General features: G+C 51.2%; 1 protein-coding gene across 10 annotated transcripts in view; it reads left to right on the top strand.

The window, feature by feature from the left end:
- The window catches only part of TIAM2 (TIAM Rac1 associated GEF 2), a 247572-nt gene that overhangs the window by 104439 nt on the left and 117250 nt on the right, over positions 1–25883 (top strand). For 5 of the 10 annotated variants that reach the window (XM_070073350.2, XM_070073355.2, XM_089332525.1 and 2 more), the window contains 2 exons: positions 19770–19880; positions 21691–22890. In XM_070073350.2, the coding sequence (XP_069929451.2) occupies positions 21697–22890 (1194 nt within the window). In that variant the 5' untranslated portion in view covers positions 19770–19880; positions 21691–21696. Of the gene's footprint in view, positions 1–2340; positions 2519–15430; positions 15665–19161; positions 19341–19411; positions 19652–19769; positions 19881–21690; positions 22891–25883 lie in introns of those variants that run through there. The other 5 variants (XM_070073354.2, XM_089332527.1, XM_089332528.1 and 2 more) reach the window with 5 other exon arrangements.

Here is a 25883-nt window from a genome sequence, read left to right as displayed (position 1 = left end):
TTCTTACTTTTATGTTATGTGACTTGGCTTCCATGGCAACCTGCTGCCTTCTGCCCAGGCCTGTGGTTGTTTGGGTGGTGCGGCTGTGCGCGGCTGACTAGGTCTGCGACCTTGCGCTGTCACATCGGTTTTGGGTCTTTATCTGGAATGCAAGGTTGGAATGGGGCAGTTTTTCTGGCCTATTCCACCAGCATCAAGTATTCCTTGTCTCTGGGTGCACATCTAAATTTTTGTGGCAGTTAGACTAATTTTTATAAGAATCAGACTGATGCTTTCACGTAATGTGAAAAGCGTAATGTTCACCAGTCAGATTAGGAAGCCCACCTTCAAGTGTTCATCAGCTACAAATGGAAAAAGGGTGTGTGTGTGTGTGTGTGTGTGTGTGTGTGTGTAGCCATATGGCTGTGTATGGAGATACGTTTTCCCATCCGGATAAAGAGTCAAAAGCTTACCTGTCTATATTAAAATCTAGTCAGTGATATGAAAAAAGAATCGTGTCTGTTGCATATGTTTGTCTAATTGCAGGTTTAAAATAAGCATTAGGGGCAGGTGTGGTGCAGAAGGTTAAGCTGTTTTTGGGACACACGCATCCCATGTTGTTGTTTTAGTTTGTTTCCTGGCTACCCTGCTTCTGATCCAGCTTCCCACTAATGCACCTGGGAGGTAGCAGATGGTGGCCTGAGTGCTTGGGTCCCTGACACCCACAGGGAGGTCCTGATGGAGCTCCTGGCTCTTGGCTTCAGTGTGGCCCAGGCCTTGCTATTGTGGCTATCTGGGGAGTAAACCAGTGGGTGGGAGATTTCTCTCTCCTTCTCTTACTCTGCTTTTCAAATAAGTAAGAAAATCTTTGAACAGGTAAAATAATGAAAAGTTAACTTTAAAAGCCCTTGACATTTTAATCAAGGATAACATATATATTTAGACTATGTTCATCTTGAAACCTTCTGATTGAACTTTATGTTTTCAAAACATCGGGCCCGGCACTGTGGTGCACTGGGCTAAGCCTCTGCCTGTGGCGCTGGCATCCCATATGGGTGCTAGTTCATGTTCTGGCTGCTCCTCTTTCAATCCAGCTCTTTACTGTGGCCTGGGAAAGCAGTGGAAGATGGCCCAAGTGCTTGGGGTCCTGCATCCATGTGGGAGACCTGGAGGAAGCTCCTAGCTCCTGGCTTCGAATTGGCTCAGCTCTGGCCATTATGGCCATTTGGGGAGTGAACCAGCCCATGGAAGACCTTTCTCTCTGTCTCTCCCTCTGTCTGTATATAATTCTACCTCTCAAATGAATAAAAATGTAAAAAAAAAAAAAAAATTTAACACCACCACACAGATGAGATTTTGGTCTCCCATTCAGTCCCTGTCCCCATCGCTAATATAAAATGGCCTGAAAATGTTGCTTTATCTTTTTTTTTTTTTAAGATTTATTTTATCTATTTGAGAGACAGAGTAACAGAGAGAGAGAGAGGTCTTCCATCCATTGGTTCACTCCCCAGATGGCTGCAACAGCTAGAGCTGCACCGATCTAAAGCCAGGAGCCAGGAGCTTCTTCTGGGTCTCCCACGTGGGTGCAGGGGCCCAAGGACTTGGGCCATCTTCCACTGCTTTCCCAGACCATAGCAGAGAGCTGGATCAGAAGAGGAGCAGCCAGGACTAGAACTGGTGCCCATATGGGATGCTGGCACTTTAGGCCAGGGTGTTAACCCGCTGCGCCACAGCGGCGGCCCCTCTTTGGTGTTCTTTAAGGTCATCAAAGGCTCTGGCAAGATTTAGCAACACTCAGAGCCTCTGATGAGTAGGTTATATTTAAAGCGACGTATTGCATGTTCTGGGTAAAGTGGTCCCAGACTGGACTTCCAGTGTAGGACACAGTAGCTTGGCTATCTTAGACATGAACTAACTCCGGCAAGGGATACCAAGTAGGTGCATACCCGATATTTTACAAATCACAGAGTCGTTTTCTAATGGCCACTCTGGAGGCAGGGTTTTTATGGCCGTGACGTTCCAGCTGCGGTTTGGAGTTAGAATGTTTACTACTGCTCTAGCGCAAGGCAGGTAGGTGTGGATTCCAACAGCTTAAAGGGCTTAAAAAAGGAGCCAGGGCGCCCCTCAAGTGAGTAAACCTTTATTTAGCAAGCCGTGGAGCCTGGTTCCTATGGAACTTTGGTGGTCATTGTGGAATGCGTGTTCAACGGCAGCCCAGTCATGGGTGAGCCTGGGCTCTGAGCGTTCCAGGCAGCCCATGGAAAACCACTCTCTGGTTAAGTCTGCATCATACTGTTCCACCAATGGAAAAAATTGAACATGATGAGGGTGTGTAGCTAGCAGACAAAAATACATCCAGCATTGCACAGGATCTGTTTTTAGCTCTCAACGGCTGAGCATTGGAAGTGTTAGACGCTGTTTCCTGGCTTACGGTGGGCAGTAGGAAGAGAGCGATCGTGGATGTGTGTATCGTCTGAGAGTGCTTCTGTGAACTGAGAGACCCCGAGAGAAACCGGCTACTTGCAGAGTTTTGGCAGAGGTAAGGTTGTAAATGTTGACTTCCCTCCCTCTGGAGTTAAGTCTTAATTTTCTAAGTGAGACGTGAATGAGTCTGTGAACGCTGCTTTGGCAGTACATCGCTGTGTGTGACTTATCGGTTTTTTATTATTTTGTACTTGGGTTGCACACGTTGCTCTGCGTAAGGGAGTGACTGACCTCAGACTTGAGTGTCTGTGTACTTTCCAGCACCTATCGGTGATGGATGGCCGTCGCCTGCCCTGCGTCTCTAATTAATCCTACAAAAGCTGAGCGTGTGGCTTTGGTTTTTCCTGATGTCTCGAGAAAGCGCCAGTTCTCAGTGCGATCGTGTCAGAACAGGAGCGACTCTTCCACTGTCTTTCCCCCGTTAATTCTTTCAGGGCAGAACAGGAAATTAAAATGTGGCAGAGGCTGTATTTTTGTAGTTTCCTGGATATTATATAATCTGATCGGGCTTCAGCGTTGAGCTGAGTGAGCGCTTTGCTCTGGGAGTTTCTTTTTTGAGACTTGTAATTTAAAGTTCACCGTTGAGTGTTGTGTGTTCTTAACTTTTTGTCTTGAACTTCGGGGAGGGGGGGGGGGAAATGGAGTCCCTGTTATTTAGGGAGGGGTGCCTTGCTGGAGCAGCATGCTGGATTTGCGTTGTACCCCACAGCGGCTGCTTGCTCCTTCATTAGGGTGTTGGATGCGAGGCGCTCATGCGCGCAGCGCCGAGGAGCCCTGGCTTTGGCATAGAGCTGTCTTGCTTTACATTACTTTGGCCAACATGTAATTCCCAGAAAATTGGTAGGTGGAGAGACAGAAATAGGAAGCTTCACTGGAGTTGTTATAACTTGGAGAGGATTATTTATAGAATTGCTGGAAAGTGAGCGCCTGGGATCTCTCCTAACACGGTTAGCATTTTGCTGTGGGCTTCCATCACTCGTAGGGACTCTGCAATTTCGGATGTACTTTGCGCATAATGAGGTTAAGCGTCATTTTCGGGTGGGCGATGTGTGTTCCTTTTCAGTTGCATTAGGGCTGTCTTCTGTGTGGTATTTTGTGAATTATCTGTGGCTTGTGGTGATGACGGAATAGTGAGTGTGGTCCAGGCAGGTTAGAGGATGGATGGAGGACTTGGTCACGTTTTATTGATTACTATTCCTTTGAATCTAGCAAACACTGCCCAGACAGAGCCGGCCACCCTCTAAAAGGGGAACAGAGCGAAAGCTGCCTGTCTCCTCTCCACTCAGATTAACACATGTCACCACGTCGAGTTTTACCAGAGCTTGTGGGCAGACACTCACGTCTGTTGAAGGACCTTAGGACTCAACCCCGTGCTCACCACGCTGAGTTGTGTTGTGAATGCACACAGATAGCCCCTTCTTGCAGCACTTTGGCGCAGAGGGCGGGGCTGGCAGAGCCTTCTCCTCGCGCAGGCCTGCAGAGGGGGGACCTGGGGTGCACGGTCAGAGTGAGGCTCCTTGAGAGGAGATTGTCCTAAGTGGCTCCTCACTGCCCACTCAGTGAAACTGCTGATTCTGTGCCGGTGGCCCGAGATGGTTGAGCAAAGCCGTGTTTCCTCGTGCAAGGTCTCCGCAGCTTTTCCCGCTGCGAATGCTGAATGAGAGCGCTCCGAGCCTGGCTGCCTAAATATCTGATGGGGCACTGCCCCCCGTCTCTCTGCTTGACTCACTTCTGTGGTGGCGATGACTCAGGTTAGTGCAATCCTTTAGTTGAGCTGTCAGATTTTTTTTTAAGTCCCTTTTATGGAACATTCAGAACAAGGACTTTTTTGATTTTTTTTTTAATTTTAAGGGCTAATTTGCATTTTTTCCTTTTAAGTGTACCTTAGATAGATGCCAAAGTAATGATGACTTTAGAGAAGGACCATTAAAAAAATAAGGATATGGCATTGAAAGAAATAACAACAGTAGTAAAGATGGTAAAAAGTAAGAAATGTGAATTTCTGTCAAATTCTACTTTTTATTACCTAGTCTATTTATTTCTTTATTATTTACTTGAAAGGCAGAGTAAGTGAGAGGGAGAAGAGGAGAGAGATCTTCCATCTGCTGGTTTACTCCCCAAGTGGACACGCCAGCCAGGCTGAGCCAGGAGCTGCATCCAGGTCTCCCAGCGTGGGTGGCAGGGACCCAAGTCCTTGAGCCATCACCTGCCGTTTGCCAGGGTGTGCATTAGCAGGGAGCTGGATCCCAAGTGGAGCCAGGACTCAAACTCATCCTAGCAGTAGCTTAGCCACCACAGTCCCCTGCCAGTCCTCTTCAAAGCAGGCTTACAACGTTACGAGGCTTTAACTCTGGTGTTCAGGATTTTCATGCTGTACTTTCAGCTGTCTGTAGCCCACAGTATTGCGAGGCAGAATCGTAGAGCTGAAAACGCACCTTAGACAGTTTTTCTTGGGTGGAGACTGAAGCACCCCAGAGCGGAAGTGACTTGTCCCGAGCCACAGAGATGATGTTGCTCAGCTGGGCTAAGGTTCAGGAGTCCTGTCAGTTAGCCCTTGCTGTCATTGCCTCTTTCCTTAACTGGGAACACCTGGGCATGTCCCACGTATCTGAGTATGTCAGTGGGGACACGTGTGTGTCTACGTGTATGTGTGTGCATGTACTGTTATGCCTCAGAATCTGCAGGACCTTTGCAGGTGCCACCATTCGTGGATTGTCAAGAATGGCATATAAAATGGTACAGTACTTGTGTGTAACCCCTGCAGGCCCTCCTGTGTACTTTATCTCTAGATTACTTAGAATCCCATGTACAAGGTAAAAGCTGTTTAAATAGTTGCAGCACTGTGTTGTTTAGGGGGAGATGACAAGAAGAAAAAGTCTGTACATATTCAACACAGACACGGTTGGGGTTTTTTTTCCTGAAAGTTTTTAAGGATTTATTTATTTATATATTTGAAAAGCAGAGTTACAGAGAGGGAGAGGCAGAGGCAGAGAGAGAAAAGTCTTGCATGCACTGGTTCACTCCCTCTTTGACTGCAACAACCAGAGCTGGGCCACACTGAAGCCAGGAGCTTCTTCCGGGTCTCCCACGTGGGTGGTGGGTTTTGCTGCTTTCCTAGGTGCATTAGCCGGGAGCTGGATTGGAAGTGTAGCAGCCAGGACTTGAACCGGCGTCCATATAGAATGCCAGTGCTGCAGATGGTGGCTTAACCTGCTGTGCCACAGTGCCGGCCCCTTCCCTGAATATTTTCTGTCTGCAGTTGCTCGACTCTTCACATGCAGAAACCTGTAGAACTGGTCAGAGACAAGGGTGAAGTTCAAAGCTGAGCATTCGGTCCGAGGCCGTTATCCCCATGATCACGCCAGAGAGAACTGGAGATGCTCGTGTGCTACTCCAGGGTGCGTGACGAAACAGCCTTGGCTGGACTACGGCTGTCAGTCTGCTCCTGTTCCAGCCTCGACGCAGACTTTGGCTCTGGTTCCCTTGTGGTCCTGTGCCAACAGAGTGCTTCAGCTTTGATACGGTTCTGTGCCTTGCAAGAGCGAGGCTGTGGGCGGGGCAGAAGCACAGCCCACGAGCTTTGGTGTTGATGCCAAGAGAGTGTCGTGGGAGGCACTTTTGGAAAACTAAACTTTACGTACAAGGTGATAGACTGAGTTATCACTGATACTCTCAGAAAGCGAGGTGGTGGGCACCCAGATAGCAGCAGGACGAGGTTGATCCAGGACATTCCTGGGACTTAGATAAAGGCTAAACAATCCTGGTTATCTCTAGAAGTCTGGAAAGTGAGAAGAACCCTTCTCCAGCTGTGGACTTGGCCACCACTCATGTGTCTGGCTGCAGGATTGCAAGGGCAGGACCTCTAAAATAGAGATGGTGTGGAGGAGAGCTACAGAGATGTGGGGTTTATGGACCGGAGAAGGCAGTAGCTGACATCCCTGGGGTTACAGGCAAAGAGGGAAGAAGCTCTGGGTGGAAAGAATGGAAACAGGCTTGTTTTCAGGTCATCTGTGGCCACCCCTGCGAGGTGCAAGAAGCATTGTAAACACAAGTGAAAGGAAGCATCACACACACAATCCCCTCTCCACACACACACACACACACACACACACATCCACCCCAACAGCCCTTCCCTGGCCTTGCTCCCAGCCAGCCACCATCTGATTCCGCTGCCCGCCCCCCCCCCCCCCCCCCCCCCCCCCGTGTAGTGAGACCCCTTCTGTGCCTGGCCTCAGTTCTCCTCCTGCACCCTCGCTGAGCTCATCCTCACACTCTGATCCCGGCTCGCTCCACCCCTGCACTGCTCCGTGTTCTAAATCTGCTGAATCCGGTGCCCCGCCCTCAGCCCTTATTGGACACTGTTGCTCACGGTCTCCCTGAAACTGTTTTCTTGTAGCTCTCTCTTGGTTTCCTTCCTTGGTTCGGTTTGCCAACTGTGCCCTCGGTTCCCTGCCTTTGCAGGTTTCTCTTTTCCTGGATGCTCGCCGCTGTTGCAGTGGCCCAGGGACTCCTTGGACCCCTTGCCCGCCCCTGGTTTCCTTGTGGAGAGCTTGTCCAGGCTGTGGTCCAAGCTGCATATGGTTGAGTAGCTACAACCTGGGTCTGAGCCGTCCTCACCTCTCATGTGGATCACGGCCACAGCCAACAGGTCCTCTCTGCCTCCCCTTGCCACTCATGTTCCAGATCTTCGTTAAACATCTGTCCGGTGATGAACCCTCCCCGTCACAACCCTCTACCGATGAGGTTCCCAGTTCACAGCCCGAGTCTTTCATACTTCCCTCTGGGCTGCACCTGTGGGCTTCTCATCCCCTCTGGTGTCATCTTTGCCCCGCCCCCGCCCCCGCCATGTTGGCCTTGGCACTTTTTGTCACCTCTGCCTAAAATGCTCTTTCCCCAGCATGCCCACGGTCTCTCGTCCTGCCAGTCCTTTTTTTTTTTTTTTTTTTTTAAGGCAGAGTGGACAGTGAGAGAAACAGAGAACAGAGAGAAAGGTCTTCCTTCTGTTGGTTCACCCTCCAATGGCCACCGCGCCATCCTCCACTGCACTCCTGGGCCACAGCAGAGAGCTGGCCTGAAAGAGGGGCAACCAGGACAGAATCCGGCGCCCCGACCGGGACTAGAACCCGGGGTGTCGGCACCGCAGGCAGAGGATTAGCCTAGTAAGCCGCAGCACCGGCCTCCGTCCTGCCAGTCTTTACGTCAGCTTCCTTCTGCTCCCTTCTGGAAACTCTGCCACTGTACCCCTCCCCCTTCAGTCCTGTTTTGCCGATGCTTATTCCCTCTATCTGTGCTTGATCGTCCTTGGTGGTTGCTTCTTTCTCTTTCCACTGTCATAGGAGCTCCAGGAGAGCGGGGATTTTGGGGGAGAAAGGGTCTGCTTGGTTTATTGTTGTATTTTCAGGGCCCAGAACATTGCCTGAGACAGAAAAGCTATTCAGTAAATCTTTGTGACAACAGGGATGGGCATTTGGGACAGCAGTTACGTTGGTGCTTGGGACTCCCGCATCCCGTATCAGAATGCCTCGTTCAAGTCCCGCCTACCCTACTTCCTGCCCAGCTCCCTGCTAATGCGACTAGGAGGCAGCAGGTGATGGCCCAAACACCTGGGTCCCTTCCACCAGTGTGGGAGACCCGGATGGAGCTCCTGGCTTCTGGCTTTGGCCTGGCCCTATCTTGGCTATTGCAAGTGTTTAGGTTGTGATTCAACAGATGGAAGGTCTCTTTCTGTCTCTCTCTCTGTCCCTTCCTCCCCTCTCTCCCACCCTCCCTCCCTCTTTCTGTCTCTTTCTACCTTTCAAGTAAAAATGAAAAAAAAAGAATCATCTTTACATCAATCAATAAAAGTGCATCCTCCCAAGGAAGCCAGATGACAGAGTGGAAGCAGCTGAATATGAATGAGAAATTTTACCTTAAACGTGTGAGTGTCAAATTGACTTCATGATATGCGTTTGTTTATTATGGAACTGTTCCAGTGCCTTGGCCTGGACTGGAACAGGCTTTGGGAAGGTGCCCCCTTGGTTCTTTGAGTCCTGAGGAGCATCCTTTCCTGCCTCGCTTCTAGATCATGGCCACACCTCACCCCCTCAGCCTGTGGGACATCATATTCTAAATTAAAATTGATATTGAGGATGATGACCATGAAGTGTCTGTGTCAAATAAATGGAATTCTTGTTTGCTCAATGTTCCTGTGAAGCAGAAGTGTGCAATCACTTAATTTTAACCTGAATGCTCCTTTACTCACATATCATTTCAGTTTTCTGTTCATGTCCACCCCTCTGTCCTAGACTGTGGAAGCCTTACCTGTTGCAAAGAGGATAGCCCCCATAAAGACTCGCACAATGGTTTCATGGGGAGAGGGGCACCAACTGGCTACAGCCACTCCACTAAGAAGAGTGTGGAAGGCAAATTGTGTATTTCCAACAGAACGTAGAAAAATTTCAGGATAAGAAGCATGGAAGATGGGGCTGGCACTGTGGGGTACTAGGTTAGGCTTCCACCTACAGTGTGGGCACCCCTTACGGGTCCCGGCTGCTCAACTTCCAATCCAGCCCCCTGCTGATGGCCTGGGAAAGCAGCAGACAATGGCCCAAGAGTTCAGGCTCCTGCACTCACATGGGAGACCCAGAGGAAGCTTCTGGCTTCGGATCGGCCCAGCTCTGGGCATTTTGGCCATTTGGGGAATGAACCAGCTCTCTCTTTCTCTCTCTCTCTCTCTCTCTCTCTCCCTCACTCTCACTCTCACTCTGCCTGTCAATAAATAAATAACTCTAAAAAAAAAGTATGGAAGAATTGTGAATTATTAGTATAAGTCATATATTTTAAAAATGACTACAAAGATCCAGTTTTGAGTCTGCCCTATACCCCTTAGTGATTTTGCTCAGATGGTTTGATCTCCGGAAGGGTGACGATTCCTGTTCCGTGAGATAGGGACGATGGCACCCACTGCACCCAGGGCTCCTGTGTCCCAGGCAGCCTGGGAGTGGGCAGCCATCAGCACACTTGCCCTCCCTCGTATGTCCATCAACTTCGGATATCCCATAGGTTTAACTTTGTGTAAGTTAGTAAATCTGAACTGTACTTAACACTACTTACTCTTCTCTCCTACAAGTTTCAGTAATGATGTTAGCTGAAACATTACCAGGTTTATTGTGAAAGAATCCTACACGTTAAGGAAAATTGCAGCAATGTCTGAGGATGACTAATAGCTTCTCCCTAAGACAAAAACTTACAGAAAAGAGCTCTTGAGTCAGGGCAGCAACCGAGCGGAAGTCGGGCAGGTGCACGTCCAGGAGGGTGGGGAAAGCGCTGGTTTAAAACCAGGTAGCGGCCAGCGCCACAGCTTACTAGTCTAATCCTCTGCCTAGCGGCGCCGGCACACCGGGTTCTCGTCCCGGTCGGGGCGCCGGATTCTGTCCCGGTTGCCCCTCTTCCAGGCCAGCTCTCTGCTGTGGCCAGGGAGTGCAGTGGAGGATGGCCCAGGTGCTTGGGCCCTGCACCCCATGGGAGACCAGGAAAAGCACCTGGCTCCTGGCTCCTGCCATCGGATCAGCGCGGTGCGCCGGCTGCAGCGGCGGCCATTGGAGGGTGAACCAACGGCAAAGGAAGACCTTTCTCTCTCTGTCTCTCTCTCTCACTGTCCACTCTGCCTGTCAAAAAAAAAAAAAAAAAAAAAAAAAAACCAGGTAGCGGCCCGCGCCACAGCTCACTAGGCTAATCCTCCACCTAGCGGCACCGGCACACCGGGTTCTCGTCCCGGTCGGGGCGCCGGATTCTGTCCCGGTTGCCCCTCTTCCAGGCCAGCTCTCTGCTGTGGCCAGGGAGTGCAGTGGAGGATGGCCCAGGTGCTTGGGCCCTGCACCCCATGGGAGACCAGGAAAAGCACCTGGCTCCTGGCTCCTGCCATCGGATCAGCGCGGTGCGCCGGCTGCAGCGGCGGCCATTGGAGGGTGAACCAACGGCAAAGGAAGACCTTTCTCTCTCTGTCTCTCTCTCTCACTGTCCACTCTGCCTGTCAAAAAAAAAAAAAAAAAAAAAAAAACCAGGTAGCGGCCCGCGCCACAGCTCACTAGGCTAATCCTCCACCTAGCGGCACCGGCACACCGGGTTCTCGTCCCGGTCGGGGCGCCGGATTCTGTCCCGGTTGCCCCTCTTCCAGGCCAGCTCTCTGCTGTGGCCAGGGAGTGCAGTGGAGGATGGCCCAAGTACTTGGGCCCTGCACCCCATGGGAGACCAGAAGTACCTGGCTCCTGCCATCGGATCAGCGCGGTACGCCGGCTGCGGCGGCCATTGGAGGGTGAACTAACGGCAAAGGAAGACCTTTCTCTCTGTCTCTCTCTCTCACTGTCCACCATGCCTGTCAATAAATAAATAAATAAATAAAATAAAACCAGGTAGCACGTGCCATTGATGCAGTTCATTTATTTATTTCTTTTTTTTTTTAAACTGAAATGGAACAGTGTGTAATGAAGAAACATCTCGCCAAGGATAACTCGGCACAGTCGCCACAAATGCCACAACTGTGCGTTCTGGTGACAGAATGTGACTGAGGCTCCGGGGCACGATGCCTGCTTCTGATTTGCTGCCGCGCGCACCTTGTGGACGGCGCGGTGCAGCCCCGTGGTTGCAGCCTAGGATCCTGGTGCGTGAACTTCCGTGGGAGTTTTGCGGTGACGCTGGGGGAAGGCTTGTCCGTGTCGGGCTTGCTTTTGGTGGAATGGCTGAAGCTTGTGAACGTTGAACAAGAGAGGCTGTTTAAAAGTCACGCTAACGATGCTGAATCTCCCGTTCGTGAAAGTTACAAAAGAGGGTTGTTTGAAAGTGGGGCTGGCGCTGTGCACTCTTTGGTTCCGGTGGCCGGTGAAGCAGTCCGAGGTGGCGCCTGGGTGGCAGGCGTGTGCTGGGGGAGACTTGCAGTGGCCTTGGGGAAAAGGCACAGCGGGAAGGAACATTTGATGTATTCAACGGGAGAAATCTGTGCTTGAGAGAGCCTGGATGAAAATGTATGAAATGTGGCCGGCGCTGTGGCTCACTAGGCTAATCCTCCGCCTTGCGGCGCCGGCACACCGGGTTCTAGTCCCGGTTGGGGCGCCGGATTCTGTCCCGGTTGCCCCTCTTCCAGGCCAGCTCTCTGCTGTGGCCAGGGAGTGCAGTGGAGGATGGCCCAGGTGCTTGGGCCCTGTACCCCATGGGAGACCAGGAGAAGCACCTGGCTCCTGCCATCGGATCAGCGCGGTGCGCCAGCGGCCATTGGAGGGTGACCCAACGGCAAAGGAAGACCTTTCTCTCTTTCTCTCACTGTCCACTCTGCCTGTCAAAAAAAAAAAAAAAAAGCATTTTGGTCATTTCTGAAAGAAAAATAAGGAAAATATCCTTACCTGGATTATTACCTTTTAGACTATACTGATTCTGTAACTTTATTTGAAAAGATATTTTCTAGAAACAAAAACAGAAAGCCAAAGCCCTGAGATAGTTTCAGTTTCTGTGGTGGCTCTGAGGGAGCTGGGCTACTCAGCTGGCTGGGCCTTCCAGAAAGGCACCTGCGACACTCACGGGGGTGTTGGCCTCGCCGCCTCTCTCATAGGCTCAGTGCTGGTAAGCTTGTCACAGTCGCTCTTACTGGCTCTCCAGATGTTTTACTCCTGTGATCTCCTCCATACGGGTCCTTAGCTGTTGCTGCTGTGGGCTCCTTCCCCAGCGAGAGGGAGTCCCAAAGGGACCTTCCGTAATGGTTCATCCCGTAGCGTTGCCCAGGATAGTGGGATGGGGTGGGACAAGGTGTGTCAACGTCTCCCGGCTCCCTCTGTCCTCACTCTGCCTCCTGCCTCCTACCTCCTCTCAGTTTGGTCCATGTCTATGGTGTCGCATCAAAATGACAAGGACAGGGTTTGAGGGTAAAGGGACGGTTAGCCTGTTGAGGGATGGGAAGGTAGCAGGCTCACATCTGCAAAACTTCATCCTGCTGAATGAGGACGCCTTGGGGTTTTTAAGGAGGCCATAAGGAAGGCAATAAGGGGGACAGAGAATGGGGGCAGCTGCACGTGGGCCTCCCGCCGGGGATAAGGAGCTGGTTGGAGTCACAGTGGTTACTTGGTTCAGTTACACACTTAGCTTGTGTCCCAGTTCCTGGTTGGTCAGCAATACTGTACTCTCCAGGGAATGTCTGTGATGGCCGAGTGCCAGTGGTGCTGACTTTCTGTCCTGGAGTTGGAATTCCCCTGCCTGGACCTGGAATTCCCCTAAACAAAACCCCTTGGGACAGTCCTGGCCATCAAGTTGTTATCTACTCCTGAGTCTGGTGACGAGGACCTCGTAGCTGTCTGTACTGCTCTCCCGAGCCAAGTCCCTTCCCTGAAATGGCCGTCTTGTCTTTCTTCATCAGGCGGAATCCCTTGCATCCTTAAAGACTCGCTTCTCTGGGCCAGTGCTGTGGTGTAATGGGTTAAGCCACCGTCTGCAGAGCCAGTATCCCCTCTGGGTGCCGGTTTGAGTCCCGGCTGCTCCACTTCTGATCCAGCATCCCTACTAATGTGCCTGGGAAAGCAGCGGAGGATGGCCCAAGTGCTTGGGCCCCTGCACCCATGTGGGAGACCCAGATAAAGTTTGGCTCCTGGTTTCTATAACTCTGCCTTTCAAATAAATAAAATAAGACTTTAAAAAGGCTGGAAAAAGGGCTGGCGCCATGGCTCACTAGGCTAATCCTCCACCTGCAGCGCAGGTACCCCGGGTTCTAGTCCTGGTTGGGGCGCCGGATTCTGTCCTGGTTGCTCCTCTTCCAGTCCAGCTCTCTGCTGTGGCCCAGGAAGGCAAGTGCTTAGGCCCTGCACCCGCATGGGAGACCAGGAGAAGCACCTGGCTCCTGGCTTCGGATCAGCACAGCGCCGGCCATGGCGGCCATTTGAGGGGTGAACCAACGGAAGGAAGACCTTTCTCTCTGACTCTCTCTCTCACTGTCTAACTTTGCCTGTCAAAAAAATAAATAAATAAATAAAAAGGCTGAGAAAGGGGCCATGATCCATAGTTTGATCACTTCTGTTAAGTGATAAGTAATATTGCAAATGTTTGAATTTTTTTTTTTTAAAACAGGTGTGAGTTCTGAGATCCTCCTTGTATAGACTGACTAAGGTGATGCTGTTGCCTCTGTGGAATTTGTTACTTTCCCCCTGGTGAACACCAGCCAAGCTTCTAAGCTTCTCTCTACAGACCTCCTGCAGATCAGCGCATCCACTCATCTGCTAATAGGGGTTTGGAAGGAGTCCTGCCGAGCTGCAGACAACTAGTGGGGCCCCACAGTGGATCTTAGCTGCCCGCAGCAGCTTGCTTTCTGCACTCTAGTGGTGGGAGTTTTACCTCCTTAGCGCTGTTCCCAGGAAGACCAGCTGTCCCCTTGCCTAGCCCTTCTCCACATTGCGTTCAAAGCTCCCTACAATTAGAACTGAGCTCCTTTATGGCCTGGTACCCAATTCATGCTTTCCAAGTAGAGTTCATTGACTCAGCAGGAGAGAAGCAGATTCTGATAATATTTACAGATTTTGTTGTTGTTGTTGTTGTTGTAAGTTTGGGCCCTTGGCAGAGTTGCGTACTTTCGTTTTATATTTTTAGGCATTTTTCTCTTTGCGTCTTAGCATTTTTAGTGACATGGGCAAATAGTAAAAGTTTAAGGCAGCGTTTCCGAGCTTCAGCACTCGTGGTGTGTTGGGCCAGATCCTTGTTTGTTGTGGGGCCGTCCTGTGTTTTGTGGGCTGCTTAGCAGCTTCCTTGGCCTATACATACTACATGCCAGCACACGACCCCAGTGTGACACCAAAAATATTTTGGGACATGCCAGTGTCACCTGGGGGAAAAAACCCCCTAATTGGGGATGACTGCTTTTGGCTAATGTGACTCGTTTGATGAGCACTCGGGTGACTTTTTACATTTTTCTAATATGTATTTCTAATAACGCAAGTGCTTGGATCTTGCTATTGTTTTCCTTGACACTTCTCTTACACATTCAGTAGTTGTATATGCTATAATGGTAAGGCCGCCACAGAGCACACCAAACACTGGAGTAAGGGACAGGGTTTATTAGGGGAAACCCGACAGACTGAAGGGAAGGGGCAAAGAAGGAAAAGAGGGAGAAGGAGAGCTTAAGAGAGATCAAGAGATAGAGAGAGAGACACACACACACAAAGATCAGGAGACAGAGAGAGAGAGCCACGTGTTCAGAAACTTTGCCAGGAGGGGAGAGGATGTGTAGGCAGGGAAGTAGGAGCAGCAAATCCCATTAGGATGGGGGTGGGGCTGACACCGGTGGTTGGGCCATGTGGCTACCTGGCTTCCAGCAATGGTGGCGGTGGCTAGCACCTAGGATGGTGTTGGGACTGTGCCATTTTACTAACAGTAGTAATTTGAGCAACTAAACAAAATCAGACACTAACAGTAGATCTTAGAAGAGCCCTAATTTGCCTATACATAAATACAATATGCTTATCTATAAAAAATATATTTAACACAATAACTAATAGTGTAATATCTGAAATGATGAGTGGTTATAAGATCTGATCTCGTAATATAGAAGATATAGAACTAAAATTTAATAATAGCACTCTTGCATTTCAGTTTTTGTTTTTTTTTCTGTAGTTTTGCATATATTTCCACACTTGATTCTCAGTATATGAGCTAGGTGGGACAGTATTTTTATCCTCAAGTTGCAAATGGGGAAAATGAAATCCAGAAAGTGCAAGTCGTTTGCCTGAGACACGTGCCATTACAGAGACAGAAGCCGGTCTTAACCCCAGCCCTCTGACACAAGCCAGACCAGAATTCTCAGACTTCCCTCTTTAGTGATAGAAGCCTTCCCCACCCCCAATCTGGCCGCACCACCCACCACAAATGTTAGGGTTAACCCTAGCCAACCCTTTTCTTATCTGGCTATTAACACCCTCTGAGGCATTTGCCCCGGGCAAATTCAGTATAAAAATCTCCCTGGAGCCACGTGAGGCCTTTGGTATACCCTGGTGCTATAACTCGACCTTCCTCCATCTTGTGTGGCCATCCGTCTGCTGCTGTGTGGGGGCCCTGTGCCTGCACTCTGTTTGCTGTCACCTGTCACCCCTGCCGGCAGGCAAGGTGGGGAGGGTTCTGGTGTTTGCTGCGGATGCTCTACTCCGAGCAAGCAGAGACCTTGGGATTCTAGCACAGACTGACGGCAAGTGAAGAAAAGGTACATCTTGACTTTCCTTCTGAGCTTTTCTTTCTCTGGGACCCAGGGGGGTGCAGTGGCTGTGGGGACTGCTGGCGGATGTCTGGGATTCCTGTACTTCGCTGGGCACTTATGGGCAGGGGCTTGGTCACAGTGTGAGAAAAGCTCCCCTTCGTGGTTCTGAATGCAGCTTAAAAAGCTACCGAGCACGTTGATGTAGATAGGGATCGGAAGGGAGGCAGAAAAATTAAAATGAGGTGGTTTTTTTTTTTGGGGGGGGGGTTGATGTTTAGCTTCATGGATTGTGGTCAATCTAAAAAGATTCCACTATCGTATTGTAATTATTCAATCAGTAATCACAGAATGTAACACAGTGTGCAGTGTTGGTTAAGTGCACGACATCTTATTTATCTCACTTTTTCCCAGTGTGGCTTCACTTCCTTTTCTGTCAGTAGGAGGCCTTATTGCACATCAGTATACCTTGTATGTGCATGTTGTTGCACACCATATACCTAGTAGGGATTATAGCATGTTCACGCCTGTGTGTTGTTACACACTAGTATGCCTCATGTGTGTTACTCCATGTTAGTGTACATAGTAGATCTGTGTATATATGCATATATACATGTATATACATATATACACACACGTATGCTACTTACCCCACACCCATTTTCACCATTTCCTTTTTAAGGACTTCACGGGAAGTCCATTTTATTTATTTATTTATTTGTGTTCATACCCACTTTCTATCAGCAAAAGGGTTTTTAATTCTAACACCAGAAAATTTCCTTACCAAAGGAGCCAGGGGACCAGAGGCTGCCAAAAACTTGACCCATTTATTCTCTTGCTTCCAGACCAAAATCACACCGAGCGTACAACCGACGAATCATCTGTTTAGTTTGTCCAACTCCTCAGGCACGATCAGTTCCCTAAGAGATTTTCCTTTCTGCCAACAAATTTATATATTGGATAAATTCTTCCTGCTCAAGTTTTCTTTTGCCAGAGTTAACTGGGCACGTGGAACAACTGGTCTGCATTATTGCTGCATCAAAATGCACTTTGTTGCTCACTCCGTCAACCCCTGGGCTCTCCTGTCTGCCCTGTCGGGGTGGGAGTGATGGAAACCCACCCTCCTGGGTTTGCCCCTCAGTGTCTCGGGCAGGCCCAGGAGGGAGGATTTGTCTCTGGGTCACCGGCTGGCACGTGGAGTGCTTGCTTTGGTGTTTATTGGGTGCATCCTAGCAGACGTGAGTTTCCGGCCTTGGGTTCCCAGCACTCCTAAAGGATGGGGCTGGTGGCCTGTTTCCTGACGTACCACATGAAATAAAGAAGCAGGTCGTGTGCTGACTTTGGCTTGCAGCCCGCTGCTGGGGCCTTCCTCTTGGAGCCGCTCTACTGCTTGGAACCTTGGCCCTTGTGTGTCTGTGAGTGGCTGGAACAGGCGCCGCTCTGTGGCAGCTTTGTCCCACGGGTGCTGCGCGCTGCACGCTCCGGGCCCGTGCAGTTAGGAAGCGCTGGCACACGGAGGGCTGCCTGGTGACCCAGGAGCCTCTTGTCCTTAGGGTGCTCCCTGGGCGCTGGTCTAGACGGAAGTAAACAAATGCCGCCCCTCTCAGCACCGTATTGCGGAGGTTTCCGTGGGAGCAGCCTGCGGGGTTCCTGGCCATTTTCAGATCCCCAAGACGCTGAGAAGCGACCCGCGGCTCGGGTCTTACCTTTTGAAAGGCAGGCTTCTTGTGGCTCAGATCTGGGCCAGGCAGCCAATGTGTGTCCCCTCCTAGGGACAGGAGCACTGCCCAGCACAAGTTACCATTTGAGCCGCTTCGTAGGCGCCATCTGGTTCAGCCGCATGAATGAGAGTCTGGCCTCGGTTTTAATGGACTCCAGTGAGCCTGTAGATTTTATGCTGCTACCTGAGTGGAAAATTTCTGTAGCTTCCCCCTCTCCTTCAACTTAAAGGGTATTTGTATGGCTGGACTTGGGCAGGAGGTGCATCTTTGGCCGCATTAGAGGAACTCAGGTCCATTGCTCTTGCTCGCCTCTCATTAACTTCAAATCCAGAGATCCATGATGGCCACTACGCCCAGGACGAGACTCAGCATCTCTCCTTGGAGGTGGAAACCAGCACCCGCTGTGACTGTGAGAGTGGCTACTGTCAACGAACCAGAGGGTAGCATTGGCGAGGAAGTGGGCTGCTGGGACCCTGGTGCTCCACTGATGGGAACATGAAGTGGTGTGGCTCCAATGGAGAACAGCGTGGCCATTCCCCAGAGAATTCAGAATATAGTAACTCGGTGGTGCAGCAGTTGCATTTCTGGGTTGTATAACTGAAAAAATTTGAAAGCAGGGTCTTGAAGAGATATGTGTGTACCTGTGTTCTTAGTAGCATTGTTCACAATAGCCAAGAGATGGAAGCACTCCAGACACCTATGGATGGATGGACGGATGAAGTGTTGTACATACAGATAATGGAATGTTACCTGGCCTTAAGAAGAAAAGAAATTCTTTGTTGTTGTTTGTAAAGATTTATTTATTTAGTTGAAAGAGTTACAGAGAGGCAGAGGCAGAAAGAGAGAAAGATCTTCCATCTGCTGGTTCACTCCCAAAATGGAGCTGGGCCAATCCAAAGCCAGGAACCAGGGGCCTCTTCTAGGTCTCCCATGTGGGTACAGGGGCCCAAGCATTTGAGCCATCTTCTGCTGCTTTCCCAGGTCATAGCAGGGAGCTGGATTGGAAGTGGAGCAGCCAGGACTTGAACTGGCACCCATATGGGATGCCAGCACTATAGGCGGCAGCTTTACCCGCTATACCACAGTGCTGGCCCCAAAAAGGCAAGAAATTCTGATACATCCTACTGCATGGATGAACCTTAAGGACATTATACTAAATGAAATAAAGCAGTTACAGCAAATACTGTATGATTCCACTCATACAGGTGCCTAGAGTCACCAAATTCGTAAAGACAGAAACTAGGATTCTGGTTGCCCGGTCCTAGGGGAAGTGGGGCTTAGGGAGTCAGAGGGTGGTGGGAGCAGGGCTCAGTTCTGCAAGATGAGAAGGGCTCTGGAGATGGATGGTGGCACGGCTGTGCGCAGGGTGAACTCTGCACACTGCTGAGCTGCACACGTAGAACTGGCCCAGACCGTGTAGTCTGTTACAACACTGTGGCACAGTCAAAACTAAAATGCAGAAAAGGAACTAAAAAGTCCCTGCTGATGCCTGCAGCTCTTTTCCACCTCTCAGGGACAAGTCAAGGCTTTGTGGCCCCTCAGGGGAACTCCAGGGGGCAGCCAGCCCCCTCCCAGCCTCCCAACCCTACCCCACCCCAAGCCACACCTGTCCTGCAGGCCTCTGGTCCCTACTAACAAGCTTGTGAGAACAACTTCTAATCTCATTTAGGGGTGGAACCTCTGTAGCTGTTACTTTAGTCAAGGTCTTTTCTTTGTGATTCTACCTTTAAAACAAAAAACAAAAACCCTTTAAATGGCTTTGTTCCATGGGGAACAATCAGCCGCTCCTGTGGTGGGTGGTCTTATCTCCAGGTTGCCTCCCCAGCAGTGGGGGTCAGTCCTGCCTGGCTCCCTCCCTTTTGTCCTCTGAGCAGGCAAGTGCAGATGTCATCCACACCAGGTGGGGTGGACACATCTGGCTTCCTCTGCACCTTCCTGACACCTGAGCAATCAGCAGTCCACAGGTGTTTCTTCTGGGATTTGAAAAAACTTTTTTTTTTTTTTAAATTCGAAAGGCAGGGCAACAGAGAGGGAGGGAGACGGTGATCTATTCACTGGTTCACTCCTCAGGGGCCCACAACAGCTGCTGCTGAGCCAGACCAAAGGCAGGAGCCAGGAACTCCAGCTGGGTCTTCCACGTGGGTGGCAGGGGCCCTAGCACTTGGGTCTTCACCTGTTGCCTCCCAGGCTGTACTGCAGCAGGAAGCTGGATCGGAAGCAGAGGCACTCCACTGTGGCGTGGGTAACCCTCTGTGGCACGATGCCCGCCCCTCATGTAGGACTTTGACAGTGATCCTGAGCATTTGTCTTCAGATAATTTTCATGAGACCTTTCCGGGTTTGGGGTTTGGTGCAGAATGCCTGATAGAGTGTTCTCGAATTTCTGTTTTTCAGCACTGCTTCATGAACTCCTTCCCCTCACTTGTGAAGTGCGCTGAGTGGGTCCCACGGTCATGTGAAGTGCACTGATCTCCCGTCTCCCTCAGAGCGAACACCAGGCTGCAGGTAAGCCCAGCTCAGGTGCTCTGGGCACATGTCCAGGTTCAATGTTTCAGTTTTAAAATGCTTGATGATTCGTCGCCAAAGAAAAGCCGACTCATTTCCTTGTGGTGTGCGACTGTACATTTTTAAATACAAAAGAATTCAAAACCAAATTTATCTGGAAACGTAATTGGAAGCATTACCTCCAACTTGCCTAAAGTAAAGGCTCCCTGAGGGCAAAGTTTGGATCCCATGTCACTTTTTTTTTTTTTTTTTAAGATTTTATGTATTTATTTGAGAGGTAGAGTTACAAACAGTGAGAGAGACAGAGAGAAAGGTCTTCCTTCCATTGGTTCACTCCCCAAATGGCCGCCACGGCCAGAACTACACCGATCCGAAGCCAGGAGCCAGGTGCTTCTCCTGGTCTCCCATGTGGGTGCAGGCACCCAAGCACTTGGGCCATCTTCCACTGCCTTTCCGGGCCACAGCAGAGAGCTGGACTGGAAGAGGAGCAGCCAGGACTAGAACCTGGTGCCCATATGGGATGCCGGCGCCACAGGTGGAGGATTAACCAAGTGAGCCACGGTGCTGCCCCCCACCCCATGTCACTTTAAAACCTGAACTCACTCCCATCATTTTCTTTTTTCTTTCTTCTTCTTCTTCTTCTTCTTTTTTTTTTTTTTTTTTTTTGGACAGGCAGAATGGACAGAGAGAGAAACAGAGAGAAAGGTCTTCCTTTGCCGTTGGTTCACCCTCCAATGGCCGCCGCGGCCAGCACGCTGTGGCCGGCGCACCACACTGATCCGAAGGCAGGAGCCAGGTACTTCTCCTGGTCTCCCATGGGGTGCAGGGTCCAAGTACTTGGGCCATCCTCCACTGCACTCCCTGGCCACAGCAGAGAGCTGGCCTGGAAGAGGGGCAACGGGGACAGAATCCGGCGCCCCGACCGGGACTAGAACCTGGTGTGCCAGCGCCGCAAGGCGGAGGATGAGCCTAGTGAGCCGCCGCGCCGGCCTCCCATCATTTTCTAAAGTGAGAACTCCTGAGGCTTCTAGAAAAGCTCTGGAGGTTAGTTGTCGTAAAATGCTTCTCTCTCCTAAATCAGAGTCTCCTTCTGCCCCACTGCCCACTTTTTGTAAATTTCAGCTTCACGGTTGGGAACTTCCTTTTTTTTTTTTTTTTTGGAGCATCCGCCTCAGTTCATGTGTGAGAACTTCCCTGGAGCATGGTCCCTGGGGCGATGGGCATCTCAGAGCCGGGATTCCTCAGGCACTTGGCCCCTCTTCCGATGGTTGCACCCAGACGTGACTGAACATGTTTAAAAAAAAAAAATTGTGTCCGTGCTGAGCACACAGGCTTGCTTTTTCTTGTTCTTTCCCCTAAACAACACTCGGCTGATTACCTCTTATTTACTTTACCGTAGACTTGAGAAGGAATCCAGCGATGATTACACAGGATGTAGGTAGTGCTGTGCAACTAGTAGGCCTTTTTATATCATGGGCTTGAATCTGCTGGTTTTGATAGCTTTATGGGGGACCCTGGAATCAGTCCCCATGGATGTGGAGGGACGGCTGTGTGGTGGTTGGGTGTTAGTTCTCCCACGTATCTGCTACTAAACAGCAGATACTTCCAGTTCATCTTTCTCCTTGAGAACCATTAGTTCAAAACTTGTGCCCTGTGGCTCATGAGCAAGGAGCCCACCTGAGCCCCTACCCTTCCAAGAGGAGGCGGCCACAGAGGCTGCTTACCTCCCGGGTCACGTGAGGGGCTTCTGTCCTATGGGAAAGTCGCTTAGGCGGTGGCTCTTACCCGATGTTAACCATCCTTAATGCAGGTGAAGATGGGCAACTCGGAGAGTCAGTACACCCTGCCGGGATCTAAACACCACAGCCAGCTTCCTGGTGTGAAGCAAAAGCCTTGCTCCCTGAAGATTCGCAGCGTCCACGCGAAAGATGAGAAGTCCTTGCAGGGCTGGGCGCCCGGAGGCAGCGGAGCCGGCTACAAGTCCAGGTCGCTGGCCCGCAGCTGCCTGTCCCACTTCAAGAGCAGTCAGCCTTACTCTGCAGCCAGACTCGCCGGGCCCCCCGGCAAAGGCCCCAGAGGCTCGGGCCACTCCAGGCACAGGGCGAGCGGCCCAGGGCCTGAGCTGCAGGGCCACCCTGCTGTCCTCTTCCCGGAGAACGGCTTCCAGCGCGGGGACCACAAGCCGCCGCCGGATAACCACACGACCTCGAAGGACCGCAACGGGCACCTCCTCAACTGCTACGGCCGACAGGAGAGCATGGGGTCCACGCCGCCGCCGCCGCCGCCGCCGGGAGAGGACCGCAAGAGCCCCAGGGTGCTCATCAAGACGCTGGGCAAGCTGGACGGGTGTCTCCGGGTGGAGTTCCACAGCGGCGGCCACCACGGCGCCGCCGAGCCCGGCGCGCCCGTGCAGCTGCTGAGATACTCGCCCACCCTGAGCCCGGACACCAGGAGGGGCTCGGAGGGTGGCGAGGGTGGCGGTGGCGAGAACTCCCCGCCCAGCCGCCGCCCCTCTCCCACCGACTCCCGCCTGCGCTCCAGCAAAGGCAGCTCGCTGAGCTCCGAGTCGTCCTGGTACGACTCGCCTTGGGGCAACGCGACCGAGCAGAGCGAGGTGGAGGGTTCCCTCCGGACGCCCAGCACGCCCGACCCCAGCCTCGCAGCCTGTTTCCCCCCGCCTGGCGACGCCAAGAAGCCTTTCAGCCAAAGCTGCTCCCTGTCCTCCCTGCGGGACCTGTACAAGGACGCTCCCGCGGGGCACCTCGGCCTGCCCGACGAGTATGCGGGTGCACACGCCAGCCTCAGCAACCGTGTGTCCTTTGCCTCCGACATGGATGTGCCCTCCAGGGTGGGGCGCGGCGAGCCCGGCCAGTACAACTCCTTCACCCTGCCGTGCCGCAAGTCCAAGGCCTTCCCCGAGGACCCGGCCAAGAAGGACACCCTCAAGGCCAGGATGCGCCGGATCAGCGACTGGACCGGGAGCCTCTCGCGGAAGAAGAGGAAACTGCAGGTGAGCCCTGGGGGGCACGGAGCCCAGGGAGGGTCCCCCGGAGCCGCGGCCGTCAGGGGGATGGGACACTGCTCAGCCCTGGGGTTTTGCTGCTTGTGCTAATCAGGATGTGCACTTTCACCTTTTTAAGTTTTTTTCAAAGATCTGCTTATTTACTCTGGGGCTGCGGTCCCATCTTTTGGATGCAAATGTTAGAGCTGACCTGTGCACTCAGCTTCCTGGAACCAGTCATCCGGCATCTCTCCTGTGCACCCAGGACGCCTGTGGCCTGGCTTACTGTTCCCCATCACGGAGGGGACAGCAGTTGCCGGAGTCAGTCTCGTGGGTTCTTTTCCTTGGTATAGAAATAAAAAGCCAGGAAACAATTTGCAAAGAGGCAGAAACTTGTATTAGGAATGAAATTTTTCTTTGGCAAGTGGCAAGAGAAGGCAGAGAAGAGAGTGGGCGAGTGCCCAAGTGGGACTGGCTTTGAGGAAGTGTCCTGGGTTTTTAAAGCATTACCACTTTTCCCCCAATTGGGTCATTCTGTGGATTGGGGCTTCACATCCTGTATGTTGATTGGCTTGGGGCTCATGGAGATAACGGAGGTCTCCTGGAGACTGTCTCCTTAGAGGCTCAGCCACCCTGGAGGTGTGATTTCAAGGTGCCATAGGATAGCTGGGGTCTCCTAGAACCAGTCTGGACTCCCCAGGGGCTCAGCCCCTTCCCTTGCCGGCTCTGAGTGAGAGATTGCACCCACCCCGAAGGTAGATTAAAGCCGCAAGGTCACACCTGCAGCAGAGAAGCTGTCCGTGGGGGAGATGCCGGTTGGCCTGGAGACAGCTTTCCAGCCCCAGCTGACAGCCTGCTTGTGAGGGACATTCTACCTGTGTCTGAAGGGGCCCAGAGACCCCAGCCCTCCGGACGGCCTCCCTTACACACTGCCCTTCTGAACTCATTCCCATCCAGGCTGCTTCCGAGTACACCACTTGCCTCTGTGTGTCCATCACTTTCTCGTAGGTGCAGATGCTCCCTGCCCAACCTGCCCGTGGGCACTGCAGCCCCTTAGCCCCGTCTTGTCCAAAACCAGAACTGTGAGCTACTCATGTGCCTGTAGGCTTGAGAGCAAACTGGTTAGAACCAAAGAATGCAAACTGTAGAGCTAGCGAGACTCCTCATTTTAAAAAGGACACTAAGGGTCAAGGATTTGAGGGGCCCTCCTGAATGACCTGGCTAGTTCTTGCAGAAGTTAAGGGGGTAAAGCTCAGTCTATGAGATCTCAAACACATTCTTTTTCCAGTTAGCTCCATGGCCAAGGTATTGTGCATAGCTACTGGTTTGTAAGGTGATCAGCTATTTTGGATTTCTTAAAGAATGACCCAAGAAGACAGCTCTTTAGATTTTGCTTGTGTTCCCACAGTTGATGATCTCTAAACGTGAACAAGATGAACTTTTTTGCCTAGCCTGTCACTTCTGCATGATGAGCCTTTGTTTTCCTTTCGCAATTTAAGGTGAAAGTCAGGTTTATGTCCTTAAAAGATGTGACCAGTGCATGGGCACACTTTGGGATAACATCCAATAATAAGGTACCAGATCAGTGAGAATTCTCTCTCTCTCTCTCCCTCTCTCCCATATATTCTCTCTCTCCCCCCTGCCCCACACACTTTCTCTCTCTCTCTCTCTCTCTCTCTCACTCACACACACACACACACACACACACACTTCTGCATGAGAGTAGGCCAGTGGTCAGAAGGTCTTACCATGGTGGGGAGAGATACTGGTTTTGACTTTGGGGGAAAAATTGATTTAAAAAGAGTGGCCTTTTCTAGTTAGATCTTTAAAACCACCCTGTGGTGTTAGAGTCAAAAAGCAGATTTATTTGCAAAAAAAAAAAAAAAAAAAAAAACCCACAACTGAAAGAGGATATTAGACTAATTACAATAAATAGATGAATCAGTAAGTAAATAAGTAGAAGAAGCATGTGCCCCTGCAGAATGTGTTTGTGGATGAACTCTTCATGCCAACCTCAGCCACAGTGAGGCTTTCTTCCTGTGCTAGGTCTATTCGCAGTTGTATCCATGGCCTTGGCTATGCCCAGGTAACAAAGGCCTCTCAGATCTCTCGGGCTCAGCACAGCCTCTTTCTCACCTGTGCTGCGTGTTCACCATCAGCTGCGACTCTGGCCTGCACCCTCCGTCCCTAGGACCCTGGGTCTACGGAGCAGGTGCCCTCGAATGTTGTCAGCTGTTGTGGCAGAGGGAGAAGGAGTATTGCGTGTTGGCTTTTAAAGCTTCCACTTTTTTTTTTTTTTTTTAAGATTTATTTATTTGGTCAAGTGACAGAAATGAGGTGGGGGAGGGGTGGTGAGAGGAAAAGGGAGAAATCTTCTATCTGCTGCTTCACTCCCCAGATGCCCACAGCATCTATAGTATGTCTTGGCCAGGCTGAAGCCTGGAGCCAAGAACTGTATCCACATCTCCCACGTGGGTGGCAGGGACCTAGGTACCGGGCCATCTTGCACTGCTTTCCCAGGTGTATCAGCAGGGTGCTAGGGTAGAAGCACAGGCACCAGGACTTGAGCAGGAGCTCCAGGATGGGATGCAGGCATCGCAAGGGGCGGCTTCATCTGCTGTGCCACAACCCTGGCCCCGGAAGTGACACACTGGACTTCTGTGCACATTCGTTGTGCAAAGCAAGGCACGTGGTCATACCTGGCTTCAAGGGAGGGATGAGATGGGAACTGATCCTGCCTCGTGCCCTCAGGGAGAGTCGGAAATGCTAGGTGTGCAGCCTGATTGTTCGGGAGGTTCCTGTAGAGTGGATTCAGGATGCAGAGGCCCTGGGTTTTGGAACCTCTTGATTTTAAACTCTGGCGACTTGAGAATTCACACAGAGCTTTCGTAGGGTGGAGAGAGATGGCTGGAGGAGAAGGGCGAGGCATGGATTCAGTATTTTTTTCTGGAGTGTGAGGAATGCTGGTCACTTTTGTTTTAGTTCCTGATGAGTCCAGAGAC

Source organism: Oryctolagus cuniculus, chromosome 5, assembly GCF_051225735.1.
Source record: "Oryctolagus cuniculus isolate XC-2025 breed Fujian yellow rabbit chromosome 5, ASM5122573v1, whole genome shotgun sequence".
Classification (NCBI taxonomy): domain Eukaryota; kingdom Metazoa; phylum Chordata; class Mammalia; order Lagomorpha; family Leporidae; genus Oryctolagus; species Oryctolagus cuniculus.
This window is presented reverse-complemented; position numbering and strand designations above follow the sequence as displayed.